At 39.0% G+C, this 18,474-nt stretch overlaps 2 protein-coding genes and 1 non-coding gene across 3 annotated transcripts; all 3 read left to right on the forward strand.

Moving 5' to 3' along the window:
- Positions 1–452: 452 nt before the first annotated feature.
- Positions 453–2,629, forward strand: LOC121866072 (putative mediator of RNA polymerase II transcription subunit 26). The gene is made up of 2 exons (XM_042365669.1): positions 453–1,015; positions 1,235–2,629. Exons 1-2 carry the CDS (start codon positions 563–565, stop codon positions 2,372–2,374), a joined length of 1,593 nt encoding a protein of 530 aa, XP_042221603.1. The 5' UTR covers positions 453–562; the 3' UTR covers positions 2,375–2,629.
- Positions 2,630–3,511: 882 nt separating this feature from the next.
- Trnat-cgu lies at positions 3,512–3,583 on the forward strand. The gene has a single exon. It is a non-coding gene; the product is annotated as a tRNA-Thr (tRNA).
- Positions 3,584–5,714: 2,131 nt separating this feature from the next.
- LOC121866073 (sterol carrier protein 2-like) lies at positions 5,715–11,017 on the forward strand (the record flags this gene model as incomplete). Its single annotated transcript, XM_042365670.1, is given in 7 exon segments — positions 5,715–5,866; positions 7,299–7,428; positions 8,380–8,573; positions 8,731–8,921; positions 9,695–9,932; positions 10,429–10,561; positions 10,895–11,017. Coding segments are annotated over 7 exon segments (1,081 nt in total), but the record flags the coding sequence as incomplete, so codon positions are not given.
- Positions 11,018–18,474: the final 7,457 nt, after the last annotated feature.

Raw genomic sequence — 18,474 nt, forward strand, 5'->3', positions numbered from 1 at the left:
TGTAAGGATTACAGTGTGCGTTGAATTAGTTACGGATTAGAGAGGAAATATTACATGGTTGTCTGTCTCCCGTCGAATCTGTGTCAGAGATGAAATGGGGTTTAAATCGTGGCGGTAATCTGCCAGACGTCAGCCTCCCTGTGGAAATATACCAACACAACACATTTCCTGGCTAGAGTATATCCTGGGGGGATTTACTGTGTATATTACTTAGTGGCAATTAGATTAACCGAGAGTCTACCTTAAAGGTACGATTAAGTGTATTTTAAATATTATTTATATTGAGTTTTAGTATTTTTCTAGTTATTTTGAGTTCGTATTATATGGAAGTATGTGTGCAAAGTCTTACCATATCCAGTAATTCCTTCACTGTTTAACTAAAGATATTTAATGTGTATTAGGCTCGTGTTCTCTTGTACACTTGAAGCATTCTATAACTTTATCAGTAAATTCTATCTCAAAATAAGTCATCTTACATATACTGTATACTATCTTACTGACATTCTGTTTTGGGGGAACTATCAGAAGTGTGTGTGTGTGTGTGGAGGAGCTCAGCTGGTATATGTTGCAGGTGGTGATCGTGCTGCTGAGCGTCTCCCTGGTGCTGGCTGTGGCTTCGGCCCAACTGGAGGAGAAGAAGCCGGTGGAGGCGAAGGTGGAGGCGATGGTGGAGGCGAAGGCGGAGACTAAGGCTGAGACGAAGGTGGAGGCAAAGGTGCAGGCCTCGGAGGATGAGGACCTGGTCGGGGAGGAGTCACAAGTGGTGGTAGCTACACAGAAGCCAGCAGAAAGTCGACAGGTAGAATCCCGGGTGACGGAGGGACAGCTGTCTTCTGGCCCCGACGATGCCGACATCAGCTTCCATCTGGACTCTCGTGGGGGCGTGGCTACCTTCCAGGGGGCGTTACCCAGGGAGGAGTTGTTAGAGACCCATGATCAACTCACCGCCGCCTTCGACAACGCTGCCGATGAAGCTCGCCAGGCGCACACTGCTACCGGCGTGGAGACCAGCGTGGTGAGTACTGTCGCAGACGCTATCCTTACTTGTGATTGTATATACGAAAACACCTCTATGTAACCCTCCTCCTCCTACTCCCTCGTTCATCACTTCCTCCAAAAATTATAACTTCCATTGTGCCTCAGTATTCTCTCTCACTTATGTCTCTCTCACACACATTGTCTCTCCACACAGTTATCTCCCTATCTCTCACACACACCTTGTCTCTCCACACAGTACTCCTACACACCATACCACTGGGCCTATGAGGTGAGGGCGCCGTCGACAGGTGACCACAAGAGCCAGGTGGAGCACAGGGAGGTGGACGGTGTGGTGAGAGGCAGGTACTCTGTGGTCGAGCCCGATGGTTCCCTCAGAATCGTCAGCTACATGGCCCACCCCGACGACGGCTTCAAGGCTACAGTCCAAACACAACCCAACTTCCAGCAACCCATCCAGGTGCAGGTGTACAGCGGCGACCAGTCCCAACAGCAGCAGAGGTTCAGTAGTTTGAAGCAGCAGGGACAACAGCAGCAGAGGTTTAGCAGCAACCTGGAACAGCAAGAGCAGAGGTTCGGAAATCAACAACAGAGATTCAGCAGTCTGGACCAGCAACAGCAGCAACAGAGGTTCAGCAGCCTGGGACAACAACAGCAGCAGCGTTTCAGTGGTCAGCAGAGAACCCAGTTTAACGAGCAGTCCCAACAGCAGTACAGCCAACGTCAACAACAATACAACAGCGAGCAACAACAACGGTACAACAACAACGAACAACAACAACGGTACAACAACAACGAACAACAACAGTACAAAAACCAACAAGAACGACGGTATGTAGCCCAGAATCAACAGTTCAACAGTCAACAACAACAACACGCTGGGGCACAACTGTTCAACGCCCGCCAACAGCAACAACGTCAACAGTACACGACCCAACAACAGCAGGAGCAGGTCGGCGGCGTCCAGCGAACACAGTACAACATTCAGCAGCAGCAACAACCGCTGACTAACCAACAACTCCAGCAGCTCCATTTCGGGAACCAGCAACAGGTCAGCAGCCAGCAGCAAACACAGTACAGCACCCCGCAACAGCAGCAACTCAAAGCCAGGGAACAGCAACAACAATACAGCCGCAGGCAGCAGGCACAGTACGGCATCCAGCAACAGCAGGAGAGACAGGAACAGCAGCAGATCACTGGGCGCCTCGGGACCACCTCCTTCAGCAGCAACACTCAGGCCAACCAATTACAGCCCGGCAGCGTCGTTGTCACACCCTTGACCAACACACAGTACCAGGCGTCACAAGACCAGCTGAGGAATCAGGCCGAGTATGCAGTGCTACCCATCGTTCTTCGTCGTGTCAGGAAGGCGGATTAAAACTTCCCCCTCTCGTCCTTGACTAGATGCTGAAGAAGTGAACACGGGATGGAAGGAACCTAAAGGCGGGAGTCATCATCGCGCGTTCACCAGCGATGCATCACTACTGTAACTTTCCACTTCAGTCTCTTACCTGTGTGAGAGGGGGAAAGTAGCACCTGGTGATACGCTTCGACTGATCATAACCCGCCAGGTAGTTGGTTTAGAGACATGTAATGCAAGAGATGAAAAACAATAAAAATAACGTTGTATGAACCAAACTTTCATTTATTAGCTCTTGGTCTCCACATATTATCCCTGAACCTTGAACACAGCAGCAATATTTTAGCTCTATAAACCTTTGGCTGCAGGAGGTTCCCCTAAGCTGAATAAAATCGTTTGATGATGGCCAGAATAAAATGATAAAGTGTGAAGCGGGTAGTGAAAGGATTAAGAACGATGGTTTAAACTATTATCCTCAGCGAGTTAAGCCATCGTGATGAAAGCCTTATTGTTAAAGTATCATACAATTTAACGATCGTCTATAATGAAAATATTAGATTTCAGTGTATAACTTTAAGTCCATACATAATTAATAAATGTATCCTCAAAACATGAATACAGAATTGACGTCTCCTTCACTGCATCAGACAATTGTGTTCAGCAAAGAGCCCCTGTACTCAGTCAAGGGTGATGACCTAATGGTTTAGTCACGTTCCCCACATCAGGAGGACCACATTATTCCTGTGTATATATTGTATGAAGGTCCTGTTTATATTAACGTGATGATATAATATAGGCTCCTCATTCATCTCCTGATTTATCACTATAGAAATGCGTATGTAGATAGATCGTCCAATGCGTATTTTGAGGTTATTTTTGTAACTAACTCTGGTTAAGAGTGATAATATAGATATATTTTGATAAATTGTCATATACTGTATTCAATAAAATCGCATTACAAATTTACAATTGGTTCAGCATGTATATAGACGATGCTGTTATACAGTTCAGTAGGCATAAAGACAACGCACGTGTGTAGTGTACATAGACCGCGCTGGTATATAATTCCCAATTAAATGGAAATCAAAAGTAATTAGCATTATTTACACATCACTTACAAAACTAGTAACGAGGTGTGTAAATAATAATGCATGCGCCTCCTTAGCTCAGTGGTAGAGCACTGGTCTCGTAAACCAGGGGTCGTGAGTTCAAACCTCACAGGGGGCACGAGTGTAAAGTGAACATATATAGTTTTATTACTAAATATATGTGTTTTAAAGAGGTTTGTATTGTTGATACTTACCTACACGTATTTTTCTTGGGATTTTCGAATTTTGTAAACAAAATCTTCCACGAGAGTTTCGTCGTTCAAACACTATGAGCTCTGAACTAATAGGATTATCACCTGACGAAAATAAGTAGGTGTGTCAAAGTTACCCCAGGCGACTGATTAAGACAAGACGTATGAAAGGAGTTATATAAACAGTCAATTAAGTTAGCGTAGACTACAGAGTGAAAATTAAGGAACTACGATGCATCAAACGTAACCTTCAATTGTATTACTGTATTTACTCAGTCACCAAATAAAAAATACAGGTGATTTTGGCATAAGTACTGCATTAAAAGGTCAGAATAATGTATTCTATTTCCCTTACCTTTGTCATTCTTTTATGAGATTTACACAAAGTTAATATTATACCCTTGGTGCTAATATTTTAAACATTGTAAGAATTACCCCAATCTTTCCAGTATTAACCATCCAGCAAACTTGTTCATTTAGACTAGTGATCTCACTGTTCCTGTATGGTTGGGATTTTTCACATCCTAATACATAATGTTGCAGTGTGTGTTAGTACTAGAGAGAGAGAGAGAGAGAGGAGGGGGAATAACTCGAGGCTTGATTCCTGATTCGACGTTTTATTCGTAGATCCCAGTCACTCAGAACTCCTGATACACACAGCAGGTTGTACCCCCAGCAGTAGAGATTATGCTTGATGAATATATGCTGAATAAAAACACATACTGACATAAGTTATTAGACGTCTGCTGTATATGCTAACTCAATATTAATGTGTACAGTACAGTGCAGCCAGGCCTGATAATAAACTCACACACTTTTTGCTGATCACACACACACCGAGACACACACAGGACCTAAAACAATTCTGTACCCGGCTCCACAGTGATGGGTAGAGTAATAATAACATTCACGCTCAGGTATCTCTAAGAGCCGACCAGACATCATTAGTCGAATAAAAACCAAACTCTCAAAGTATGCAATACAACAGCTTGAGTGGGAGGGGTGATTGTCACGATGATAGGCAAAGATTCAACGGACGCTCCCTAGTAATGAAGTTAACTTAGAGTCTGGCAGTTTTATTGAGGTGGTAACTTGAGTTAGTGACATCTATATAGTAGTGCTGCCATCATTGAAGTGCGTGGTAGTGTTCGTTAAGGGGCTTATGGCTTGCACCTCGAGTACGTCTCTAGTCTCTACAGTACATATTGTTCGGTAATATCACATAGTTACTGTAAGTGAACGAACGAGCCCCCATCGTTGGTGTCCTTAACAGTGTTAGGGTTATGATCATTTCTTTATAATTGGTCGAGATGAATAACATTGCATCGTGACGTAACTCTTTCAAATATGAGTTTTTCCTCAAGATGATGTGAAAAGATTTACACGAAACCATTGAATAACAACCTTGATAATAATCGTGTCTATCGGCTGAGTTTGATAAGAATAACCTTATAAGTTCACAAGATTAGGCTGACAGAGAACTATCCATCAATATTGTACTTTTATCTTGTAATCTTGCCTTGTAAATAGGATGTGTTCATTACTATTTATCCCTGTAAAAAATATTGGATTGTTATTTTTGTTTCCACCTCTTTTACTTTTATCCTCTTCGCCACTGATCGGCCACGTCTCTGTTGGCAAGTCCTGGGCATGAACCGGCTCCTGAATGTACCTGAACCTGTGACAGTTAGTTAATTTAATATTTAATATGTGCGTATAAGAATAACTAATACAACAATTTATATATTATAGTCTATAGAATTATAGATAATAGTTTTGCGTAGAATTAAGTGATAGGTTCATTTAAATATTGATTGCACTTAAAGGTACTCAACGCTGATGTTAATTAAAGTTTCACGAACAGAATACCAAACCATTATACTTTATACCTTTAAAATATAACACGATATTGAACATAACCTACCATTTTAGACTCCAAATAATTTATAGCAGACCAAAATATAATTACATGATTTAAATATGCTATATTCTCTAAAAATAAATTAGCTTTTTAAATTATACGTGGTAAATATTTAACAACATGAGTTTGAGCAGCTGATAAACAATAACACGGGTACAGGGGTTGGGGAAGGTGCCTCAGTCACTGCTGGGCACTACAACCATCTGACTCTGTCTCCATGACCCACCTTCTAAACTCAGTCAAAATGGCATCAAGACGTGTATTTGTGGTTGGCGTTGGCATGACAAAGGTTAGTGATATAAATTATTTACGTATAATTAAGAGATAGTTGATTATATACAGTATATTTTGTAGTGTACTAGAGGTTAGTACCTGTATACTATATCAGTTGTCATGGTGAAGTTGGCTTTTTTTATTGTAGATTTCTAGAATACAGATTAAAGTACCGTACAGTGCCGGAATAGGTCTTGGTGAATGATAAAACAACCTGAGATATGACTATGTGTAATACTTTAGAACACCCACTATAAGAAGGAACCATTTTAGGGAGATTTTCCGAAGAAAACTTGTGCCATACCTCATGAAGATAGGTGAGGTGAAGGGCAGTCAAGTTAAGTAAGTTGGGGTTAATATTGACGACTGACCCATCAGTGAGTTATTTCTTTTACTGTTTATTTTATTTCTTTATTTTCATCAGTGAGTTCTGATATGATAATCATTTCTTGTACAAATGCTTTGTTTGGGAGATAATTAAGCGCCTAGGCTCTCACTATCAGTCTTCTTGGCGGCAAGGCGGTGATGACATCTCATCCCAGGATGTAAACGGCCAACCATATTGAAGTATTTCAAAACACTTCTCCGCCCAGGCTTAATCAATGCCAATGCTCGGTGTCTGTTTGAGAACTGTTTGGTATGGACGGCTGCTCTCACGTCCGCTAAAAAAGTAAAATTACACCATATCATAGTAAGTTCTTTCTGTTTAATATGCCGGGGGGTCTGGGGGCAGGTTAGGTAGGTAGGTTTGTTTGGTTAGGCTGATGAGGTCTTCTAACAACACTTCTGCTTGTTTTTCATGTCAACTAAAATTAAGGTTTAATTTAGAAATAACCACTATAAAACACAGTGACATTGCTGCATTTTTATAATCGTTTTCTTTGAAAAATTGGCTGCGGGCAGTTGTCAATAATTACCTAAGTTGAGTTAGGTAGGTGACGTTAGGTAGGACATATTACGTAGATCAGGTTAGCTTATCTTATCAACAATAAATCATTTACATCGCTGCGGAGGAAAAATCTATATTGTTTTGGTATGGAATGAAACCGAGACAAACATCGCATAACTATTAAAGCAGACATTTATGTAATTCTTGTTTACTTTTGGCATATTACTATTTGTATCGATGAATATACTATATAAATGTATAAGCAATTGCCAATTGTGTTTTGTCTATTTAATGGAAACATTAATTTCTATAAGCATTTGTCTCTTGTCGCACATAGAAATGAGTAATGGCAGCTTCAATAATACTGTAGCTCCCCACATTATAGAAACTGTGTTGAGGATTAAAACAAGGAAGAACCAAACATAGGAAAGTTGCGATTCCACCATCCTGTACTTTATATTCTTGAAGAAACAAGTGTATTTTTTCCTAAAGTTGATCCATTTCATTAGTCAGCTTCTAGACAAATACCTTCAGTTTTTAACCATTGATTATTTTCCAGTTTGAGAAGCCTGGTCGACGAGAAGACTTTGGTTACCCGGCCATGGCAAAAGAAGCCGTTGAGAAGGCCCTCAAAGATGCCAAAGTCACTTACAACCAGATAGAACATGCATGTGTTGGATATGTCTACGGTACGCTGGGTTATTTTGAATATTTCTTTAGTATTTTATGGGCTATAGAGACACCAGTACACCTGTGACAGAGACTACTGGCAAGCATCATCTGGGTAGAGCTTGCTAGTACCCAGTGTTTGATAGCTAGGTACACTATACAGACTCTGCTTAGCTGTAATTAATATTATATACAATATTTGTCACCTACTGAGTCTGACTTTGGATATAGAAAATGCTGTTGTTAATTCGGAGACCACGGAGAAGTCAGGTTTGTCAGACTGTCAGCACTACTGTCAGCACTTCAAGACTCATCTCTCAGTTCCATTTTGTTTGCCAGACTGTCAACACTTACAGCTTAATCCCTATGGACAGGCTTTAAGGGAGAGTTGTTTTTCTTAACTTGTGTTGATCTTTGACTCTTATTTATTACTGTATATAGTCATTACTAATACCTGTACTACATAGAGTTTGTTTAATAATTGGTTTAACAAGATAAATGTTCTTTGGACTTGCTTATCATAGAGTTGCCCAGCATTATTAAGTTTTATACACAGACTTCCCATGAATTTCAAAAAGGTTATTTTTTTAAAACTTATCTTTCCATTGATGTTCATCGTATAATTTGTGATGTGTTTTTAAGGACAAAATTCCTTAAAACATGCTAAAATAACTCCTGCGACTCTTTTTAAGTATTGTACTGTAATTTATTCATAGAATTAAAAGTATTAATTTTTTATAGTTTATGAATTATATTGTAGCCAACACAGCTTTGTTAAATGCATCTGTCCAACTTGTAGCTAAGAGTTACTACGTACATATATTTTACCTGCACTCGGCATAATTGGACTTGTTAAGATGTATAATTATATGCACTAGAATGATATTGTCACTCTTGAATATGTATAGTTAGACGTAGTAGAGTGAAGTATTGTCATTAGTTACATACTATACCATACTTTGAAATTTTAGGAGATTCCACCTGTGGCCAGCGAGCCTTATATGAAGTGGGCATGACAGGTATACCGGTGTACAACGTGAACAACAACTGTTCCACGGGGTCAACGGCACTCTTCATGGCTCGTAATATTATCATGGGAGGACAGGCTGAGTGTGTGCTGGCTCTTGGCTTTGAGAAAATGGAGCATGGTTCTCTCACAAATAAAGTTGGTATTAAATGTTTTTATTAATACAGTGTAGAATAGTAACATATTTGTGAAGCTCTTGTTGTTTACTCACCAAGAACTGATATATTTCCCAGTACAGTATTATAATTGTGAAACTCATAATGATTACTCACTAACAACTAATCTATTTCCACAGTATCATGATCGGGAAAATCCAATAGAGAAGCACGTATATGCCCTGGCGAATGTGGCCGAATTAGATTCAGCTCCCATGTCTGCACAGCTGTTTGGGAATGCTGGCCTTGAGCACATGAAGAAATATGGCACTTCACAGTTACACCTGGCCAAGATAGCTCACAAGAACCATCTACATTCCACCAATAACCCGTAATTGAATCTTAAGAGTTACTGAAGAATATAAAGTACTGTAATTCTGTTAAGGTTTTGTTATCATGGATGTTTAAAGGATCGTTCATTTGAGTTTAGGCATGTTGGGGAAAACATTCATTGAGTTTAGGCATGTTGGGGAAAACATTCATCATGTGCAGAAAATATTTCATATAGCATTACTGAACATTGTCATTGAATTTTTATCTGTACTACTGTAAAAGGATTTTCTACTGTATCTAAGCGAGTCTGATATTTCTATTAAGTTTTACAAAATAGAAAAACAACAGAGACCAATGTTCTATCTCTCTAAACACATGGGAAGAGAGGTAAGGTATATTGCATAATTTTGAACTCTGGGTAAATTTCTAAATCTGGTATTAAGGCTTTCATATCTAAAAGTGTATACCGTACTGGTACATAAAAGCTACACTGTTACATCCAAGAATCTTTGTGTTGTGTGACTTTATGATAAATTGTAATGCATCTTAATTTTTTCCCTTATAGGTGCACACTGAGACCTTCCATGAGACATATTACAGTATTTTCATTTGCCAGTCCTATTATACAGTATTTGATAAACAACTCATACATTACTTTATTTAAAATTATCTTCACCACTGATTGGTATGTCGGCCATTTGGACGGTCGATCACTTCTCTGTTACGCACTTATAGTAGTCTCCCACATGTGCTCTGTGTACTATCTATAATATTTTTGTGGTAATGTCTTAAAATTGGTCAGATTGTATTATATTATTCATGTTTCATCAGATACTCACAGTTCCAAGATGAATACACCATCGAGCAGATTTTGAATTCACCTAAAGTGTCGGGGCCGCTGACCAAGCTACAGTGTTGTCCCACATCTGACGGTTCTGGAGCAGCTGTGTTGGCTTCTGAGGAGTTTGTAATTGCTCATAACCTACAAGATCAGGCAGTAGAAATCCTTGCAATGGAGATGACAACAGATTTACCTTCCACTTTTGAGGAGGAGAGTCCTATGAAGATTGTAAGTAACTTGAGGTTATGTTTATTCATTAACTCCTTCACTATGGGGATGCCACTCTTGATGTTATATTTGACTCACACCAGAAGGTTTTTATTCAGCACAGAGGGAATCCTGTACACAAGGGGTTAATGATGAATTATTGAATATTTTATTGTGAGAGTTTTAGTGGATAGCTTATCATATGAACAGAACTCTCCTTTAGTTCCTCACTTAAGATCTTACTGCACAAACATAAAATGACTGAAACACCTGTTAGATATTATATAAACCAATGGCATAGTATCCAGAGTGTTCAGAGGATCCCAATAAAAACTGCAGCAACATCTCATTAGGGTAACAAGAGTACATGAATAAAGTATCAGAAAGTCTTAAATTAAATCAATTGAGGTTTATGCCATTTTTTTTTTTACTTTTTATGTCATGATATGTTCACAAATTTTATAAGATGTGTTTAAAGCTGAGACAAAATTGTTCTGAAATTTTCTTGCTTTTTCAGGTAGGATATGATATGACAAAGTTGGCAACCCAGAGAGTGTTCAAGAAGACTGGCTACGCTCCTGCTGATGTTGATGTGGTGGAGCTTCATGATTGCTTCTCAGCCAATGAACTTATTACTTATGAAGCTCTTGGTAAGTGAGATTTTGTTGCTAGGTTGGTTGATATATACAGTAACTAGTTTTTGTCAAGGAATCTCCGTATGATTATTTCTTTATGGCTTTGAGGAAGGAGCTATGACTTATTACTAGCACACAAGTCATTCCAATCTAACCTAACCTCATCCCAAGACTATACGGTATAGCAGTTTTTTGTGTAACAGCTTTCAGTACATAAAGAGATTAATAACAGAATAGATATTAACGTTTTTGATTACCTCTGCATTTAAAAAACAATAAAAGACATCTTAATTATCTCAGGTCCTATATATTTACAGTATTCTCATTGATGACGTGTTTACTCTGCAGGTCTGTGTGGGGAGGGAGAAGCTGGTGAGTTCATTGATTCGGGTAACAATACTTATGGTGGGAAACACGTCGTCAACCCCTCTGGTGGACTCATCTCCAAGGGTCATCCTCTTGGTGCTACAGGTGAGCTACATAAATTGTCTCCTTGTTTATGTCTTTATAGAGTTCGGTGAGAGACAGTTTGTCAGATGCTGCCAAACAGACAAATCATTTTGGCAGAACTTTGGGTACAATAAAATCATCTTTCACTACATTAACTTACAAATTCTCAATAAGTTTTACTTTTTCTAATCTGGAATTTGACAGAAATGGAATAAGTGATTTTATTTACACTAGATATGATATAAAAATTAAATTAACAAATTGTTCTTCAGTATTTCTTACATTTTGGTTCAGACTTGGAATATGTATATACACTGGCAGCCCTAGTAGATCATTCTCCATATGTTAAATTCCCATTTGATGTCAGTAGTGTTTGTTGTTCACTTTCCTCAGTTTTATGTTCAAAAGGTTGTCTGTAATAATGGTAAAATGTACAGAAACATTATCTAAAATTTACAGGGCTTATGTAACTCTTTCAGGGGTCATTAATTTACACCCATCATCATTAGAGCCAAATTATCAAAGCTCCTGATAGTGTGTTACCCCAGGTGTTAAGAAAGTTGTCCCTTAAAATCCTTTTCTGCAGAAGTATGAATGAACAAAAGATCCCCAGTGAGTGAAAAAGCATGTGAGTTCTATATTCAAACAGGGAGATTATCACTGCATGAACAACTACAGGTTGGTGAGTTTGACCAAGAAACTGTGTAAAGTGCCCGTGGGAACAAAACCGAACCAGTTTTGAGGATTTTAACAGTTTTCTGGGTCATAGGTCATTCATGACACCTTAGGTCTACCAGTAGACTCAAGTTTTGTTTCCGCACACTTACACAAACTTAGTTGAATGTTTGTTTTACCGGTACTTCTTAAACAACAAAATAAAGGAAATACAGTCTACTATATACAGTAAATTATTAATTACCACAACGTATGTAATTAATTCATACTTTTTTGTCATTATTACTGTGCACCCACGAAAAAATTATTCGGCACCCTTGTCATATCGTATCACGCCGTAAGGATGCCGAATAATTTGTTTAGTTGGTGTACAGTACAGTATAGACCTGCCAGAGAGGCCATCTCGATGTGTGCCAATAAGTTTTACACCCAATAAAAAATTATTCGGCACCCTTGAGGCATGATACAATATGACACGGGTGCCGAATAATTTTTTTAGTTGGTGTACATGCTTATTATTATAATGTCTCAGGTTTAGTAAAATTACCTGTACTGTAGTTGTAAATACAGCTACTCCTCGACTTACGACATACTTGACCTACAACCACCCGCACATACGACCACCGCAGTCGGTACCAAACATTTTTCAAATGACGCACGTATTTTCTAGACTGAAACGTTTCTGTCCCGTATGAGAGCGTCGCGTGGGCTAGGTTGCCTCGTGGCTACAGCATCCACGCTGTAGAGCGCTTAGTTGGTGTTTGGCTGTCGTTGTTGTAGATAGTGATCGCGCTGTGCACTGACAATATTTTCGTTTCTAATTCACTTTAGAATGACTGGCAAGCATAGAAGTGAGAGTGCTGGTGGTGCTCAGAAGAAAAGGAGACAGTCAATTACTTTTGAGATGAAAATGAAGATAATAATGCAATATGAAAATGGAAAAATGGGAGCAACCATTTCATGCGACCTAGGCTTCTCACACTCGACCATATCGACAATTTTGAAGGACAAGGAACGTATTCGTGAGGTAGTGAAAGGATCAGCTCCTATAAAGGGAACAATAATAACGAAGAAAAGACAAGGTCCTATTCATGAGATGGAAAAATTACTTGTGATATGGATGGAAGATCAGATACAAAAGTGTGTACCCTTAAAGCCTTCTAACCCTACAAGCTAAGGCAAGAAGCCTTTTCGAAAGCCTGAAGGAGCAGGCAAGAGATGAGTGCGACCAAAACTTCACAGCAAGTCATGGGTGGCTCCAAAGGCTTAAGCACCGCTACAGTTTGCATAGTGTAAAGGTGAGCGGAGAGGCAGCAAGTGCTGATGTGGGTGCGCTTTTAAGGAGGAGATAGATCGTGTCATCATGGAGGGAAATTATTTGCCTGAACAAATATTTAATGTGGATAAAACTGGCTTATTATGGAAATGCATGCCAGAACGGATATACATCCACAAAGGGGCGAAAACAATGCCGGGATTCAAGGCATTCAAGGACCGAATCACACTTCTGTTGGTGGGGTATGTAGCTGGTTTCAAGATAAAGCCCTTCATGATATATCATTCAGAGAACCCAAGGGCTTTTAAACATGTCAGCAAGCACACACTGCCAGTGTTTTATCACAGTAATAAGAAAGCATGGTTGACCCTAGTACTGTTTGAGGATTGGTTCCTGACTTGTTTCATTCCTCGAGCCAAGGAGTATTGTCTGCAACAAGGGATTGCATTCAAGATTTTGTTAATTTTGGATAATGCTCTGTGACACCCACCACATCTGGACGACCTGCACTCTGATGTTAAGGTAGTCTACATTCCACCTAACACTACCTCTATCATCCACCCCATGGATCAAGGTGCTATTGCTGCTTTTAAGGCGAATTATTTACGTGCGACCTTCGCTCAGGCTGTTGCTGCTACTGAAGGTGAGAAAATGCTCAGAGAGTTTTGGAAGGACTACAACATTATGAAATGTATAAAGAACATAGCTGCAGCATGGGATGAGGTTACAGGTCAGTACTTGAATGGAATATGGAAGAAAGTCCTGAAAAGATTTGTGAACAGTTTCAGAGGATTTAATGAAGATGAAGTAATTTCTGCAATTAGTAATAAGATAGTGGAGTTGGGTAAACAGCTTGAGTTAGAAATTGATAATGAAGATGTTGAGCAGTTGGTTGAAAGTGTAGCAGAAGAGCTAAGTAACGAGGATTTTATTGAACCGGATGCACAGAAAATTGCAGAGGAAGAAGAGAGTCAAAATGTAGAAGAAGAACCTGCACCTCCCAAAAATTTTTCAGTGAAACAAATGGCAGAGGCATTTACTACAATTAATAAGGGGATGCAAATGTTTGACGGAATGGATCAAAATGTTGAGCGTTTTGCAAAAGTTGACAGAATGTTCCAAGATGCACTTGCTTGCTACAGGGAGATTTACAATGAAAAGAAAAGGCAAACTTTGCAGTCTAAATTGGACATATATTTTAAGAAGTCCCCCATTACTGTCTCCTCACGCCCCACCAGTGCTGCCTCTTCACTCCCTAAAGGTGATCCAATACCTTCAACAAGCAAGTTTCCCCTGTATGTTAACCTATCTGAAGAAAGCGACATTGATGACCCACCCAGCCCTGTCTCCTCCTCTGCTTCATCCAGCTAATGTAGTCTCCATGTATATAATTAAAAAATTATGGGGGTCCCGTGTGCATTCAGCTGACTACATAAAAGGTAAGTGCACAGTAACACTGTATTCATTATTCATTACTTTTACTGTACTGTATTTCATTTTAGATTTCTATGTATTATTTTTTGCATTTTTGACTTTCAACCAATTCGACTTACGACCTGGATTTGGGTCCCTAACCCTGTCGTAAGTCGAGGAGCAGCTGTATATGGATATGCTTGCTCACTGATGTGGGGTGGTGGTTGTAGGTAGTCAGTCGACAAACAGTCATCAGATGGAGATTATGCACACACCTTTCAATTGTATTTTTTACTGCATTGTATTTCATTTATATTAGTATAATAATATCTCCAGTAGCTGAAATCCCTCTTACCGGTAACCGGAACTCTTCGATAGCCGGAATTTAAATTTTCTCAGAAAATCTTTCCCAAAGCTGTAATTTTACGGAAAATTCCGGCTATGGGAACAAATTTCTGAGGGGCACATTTTCTGGAAAATTATGAGAAAATTTTTCTGGTACCCGGAAAACTCTAGGGATGGGGTATTTTTTCTGGGGTTGAGAGATGAAAATTAATCACGTTTTCCTGAAAATTTTGGGGATGGGGGATTTCTTTCCGGGGTTTGAGAGATGATGTAATGAGCAAATTCTGGAACTAATGAGAAAATTATCCCGGTACCCAAAAAATTCCGGGGATGAGGGATTTTTTTCGACTTTGAGAGAATCATCTCGTTACCCGAAAGTCTCTAATTCCCGGAAGTGCTCAGCACCAATTGTTCCAGTCATTGGTGATATCACTGCATTTCACTTTATTTTTAAATAAATTTAAGTACCTTGTATCTGCGAAAGCAACACAAAAGTGTTTGGTAAAAGTAGTTCCTCTTTTAGTATCCGTTACAAAGTTATACTGAAAGGCTGTTTGTCATGTCTGGCACATGTTTGACATGTTCCCTTTATTATTGTTTATCTTCTCTGGCACATGATTAACATTGTTTTGTTTCATAAGACCCCATACTCTAAAAAATCATTATACCATCAGATATTGCATGTACAATAGCTCCTATAAATATGTGAGGATTAAGGTGCGTCCACACGTGCGTACATTTTGTCGCCACTGTGTGATCGATGAGAAGAAATGAGGCACAGGGTTCCGACTCTGGTAGGGTGTGGCCACTAGATTGGTGTTTCCTCTTGTTGATCACATGTTAGTGACAAAATGTGCACACAGCACCTTAAGAAGGTCTTGTGTGACATCTGGTACCAGACAATCTATTGTGAGTCTGTCCCCTTGAGACACAGCTGCCACAATTTTTAGATATGTATGTGCAAGCTTGCCAGTTTTTAACCAACCAGTATGTCAGCACAACACTTATTTCTTATCACAGGGTGGCTGTAATCAGCTGGGTATGTAGTTTAGTCTGGTAAACAGTTAAAGTTCTGTTAGCATTTGGTAGCCCATGACACAAGAAAAATAGATCAGCAGTTGGATCCCATAAGATAGAATAATGACTAAGTAAAATTAATGGATAAAAACAAAACATTTGGAGGTGTTCAGTGTGTAGACATGGTCCTAAATAGAGGAAGCATAAGGGAGAGGCATTTATCAAGTACTGTAGTAAACAGATAAAGATGATACAGTAGCAGATGGTTCTCTGCTCTCCTCATAAATACTTCCATCAAGTTTTAGTTAATGTTGTACAGTCAGCACCTGCTTCATGTAAAATGCCTGACTACTTTCACCTCTCTTTACATGTTTAATAGTGTGTTGTTTACCTTTCACTGTCGTATGAGCCAAACCAAGTTCACGATCAATAGCCACCATACTCTCATCCCTCTCAACTCTATATTATTAATAATCGTCTCATCAGTGGTGGATATGGGGCCAGATGTCAGAACTCATTAATTAATATGCTGATAAGATAACATATGTGTCCTCCAGCAGCATTGATAACAGAACTCTGGAGGTATAAGATAGTGAAGGAAATGGGTAATATTGTTAATCTGTTGAATAAACCACAACATAAGATAAACCTATATAAATGAACTTGATTAATTAATTTTGGGGGATTATTCAGGTTTATTTTGTGATATACCTTCAAGATGTTCTCTGTACAGTGTGAGACATCTTATCACACGGGTTCATCTTATCGCAGCAATTTTTATTTTTATTTTTGCTGACTGGTTAACTTGATTGTAAAGTTCACTCACATTAAGATAGGAATAATTATCATCAAAATGAATCATCATCATCATCATCATAAATCATCTTTATCATCATAAATCATCAAAATAAATAATCATCATCATAAATCATCATTATCATCGTAAATCATCATCATCATCATCATCATCATAAATCATCATCATCATAAATCATCATCATAAATCATCATTATCGTAAATCATCATCACAAATCATTATAAATTATCATCATCGTAACTTATGCCACATCTGAACTGTCCTGTCCCCTGTATAGTTCTTAAAGTCTGAACAAGTATATGACTGTGTGAGTGAATCTAATTTTAATTTAAAGGAGACTGAAACGGCTCTTACATTCTATATCTAAAATGTATTGTGTGTGCGTGGGGGGAGGTGTATTGTGTGGTGGGGAGGTGTATTGTGTGGGGTGGGTGTGGGGGTGGTGTATTGTGTGTATGAGAGGGGTAGGAGGAATGTATTTTGTGTATGTAATTGTACATAGGAGTATTTGGGTGTTTTGTGTGATTTGTGTATGGGGTTTATTGTGGGGTGGAGGTGTATTGTGTGTGTGTGTGGGATGTATTGTGGGTGTGGGGTGTATTGTGCATGTGTGTGTGTGTGTGTGTAGGGGTGTATTGTATGTGTGTGTGGTGTAGGGTGTATTGTGTGATGGTATTGTGTAGAAAGTGTATTGTATGGTGTAGGGTGTATGTGTGGTGAAGGGGGTGTATTGTATGGTGTAGGGGTATTGTGGTATAGGGGTGTATTGTATGGTGTAGGTGTATTGTATGGTAGGGTGTATTGTGGGTATAGGGGTATAGGGGTGTAGGGTGTATTGTAGGGTGAAGGGTGTATTGTATGGTGTAGGGGTGTATTGTGGGTATAGGGTGTATTGTGGTGTAGGGGGTATTGTATGTTGTAGGGGTGTATTATATGGTGTAGGGGTGTATTGTGGTGTAGGGGTGTATTGTATGGTGTAGGGTGTATTGTATGGTGAAGGTGTATTGTATGGTGTAGGGGTGTATTGTGTGGTGTAGGGGTGTATTGTGTGGTGTAGGGGTGTATTGTATGGTGTAGGGGTGTATTGTGTGTAGGGTGTATTGTATGGTGTAGGGGTGTATTGTGTGGTGTAGGGGTGTGTATTGTGTGTGTGTGTGTGGGGTTGTGTTTTGTGTACGTTTGTTGTATTAGTGGGTTGTGTTTTGTGTGTATCGTTGTTTTGTGTATTAGTGAAGGTGTATATGTATGTGTGTATGATGGTGTATTATGTTAAAGAGAAGTGCATCAGTACATATCGATCCCTATTATGTCATGGGTTCGAGTCCTTGCCCTTGACACTCTGTTAAGTACAGATGTATACCAAAATATCACAAGTTTCCTCCAGTTACAGTACTTGGATTTCCTTCTGTAATGGATAATAAAAGACTATAACGAAACAACATATACGTGATAAGTGGTGAAATGATAAATACAATTAAATATAGCATAGTAACCATGAGACACGTTAGGTAAGAGATGTGTATTGAACCGTTTCCTTAAAATTTCTTATATGTGTGTTTTATGATAGTCTTGCTTTTTTGTATTTTTAGAATATTATATTATAGCTTTATATTATGGAATGAATATAGATAAGATAGAAAGGAAAAAAGAAAATACAAGGTCTGTGGAAATAAACAGAGTTGCCACCTTAGCGTAGTAGATCTAGAGTTTTTGTTTTTTTTTCGAAATATTTTATAGAGCGATTTACACTTGTCGCAAATCTAGAGATATCCACAGAAATCTAGCGACTTTCTGGATACTTTTGACTGTCCATGAAAACTCAGTTTTCCTAATTTCGAGCCATAATATATAGCAACGGGGTTACAGGGACGATTTAACTGTTACCTAGTTCAAGATAAGGCCAGCCAAGGTGCAAATATTACAAGGAAATTACA

The sequence above is a fragment of the Homarus americanus genome, unplaced genomic scaffold (genome assembly GCF_018991925.1).
Source record: "Homarus americanus isolate GMGI-L3 unplaced genomic scaffold, GMGI_Hamer_2.0 scaffold487, whole genome shotgun sequence".
Lineage (NCBI taxonomy): Eukaryota > Metazoa > Arthropoda > Malacostraca > Decapoda > Nephropidae > Homarus > Homarus americanus.

What these genes read in the sequence shown, in the direction of transcription:
- LOC121866072 (XM_042365669.1), top strand. Translation starts at nt 563, where the DNA reads ATGTTGCAGGTGGTGATCGTGCTGCTGAGCGTCTCCCTGGTGCTGGCT. An exon ending in CCGGCGTGGAGACCAGCGTG is followed by an intron (nt 1,016 to 1,234) that starts GTGAGTACTGTC and finishes CTCTCCACACAG; the next exon opens with TACTCCTACACACCATACCA.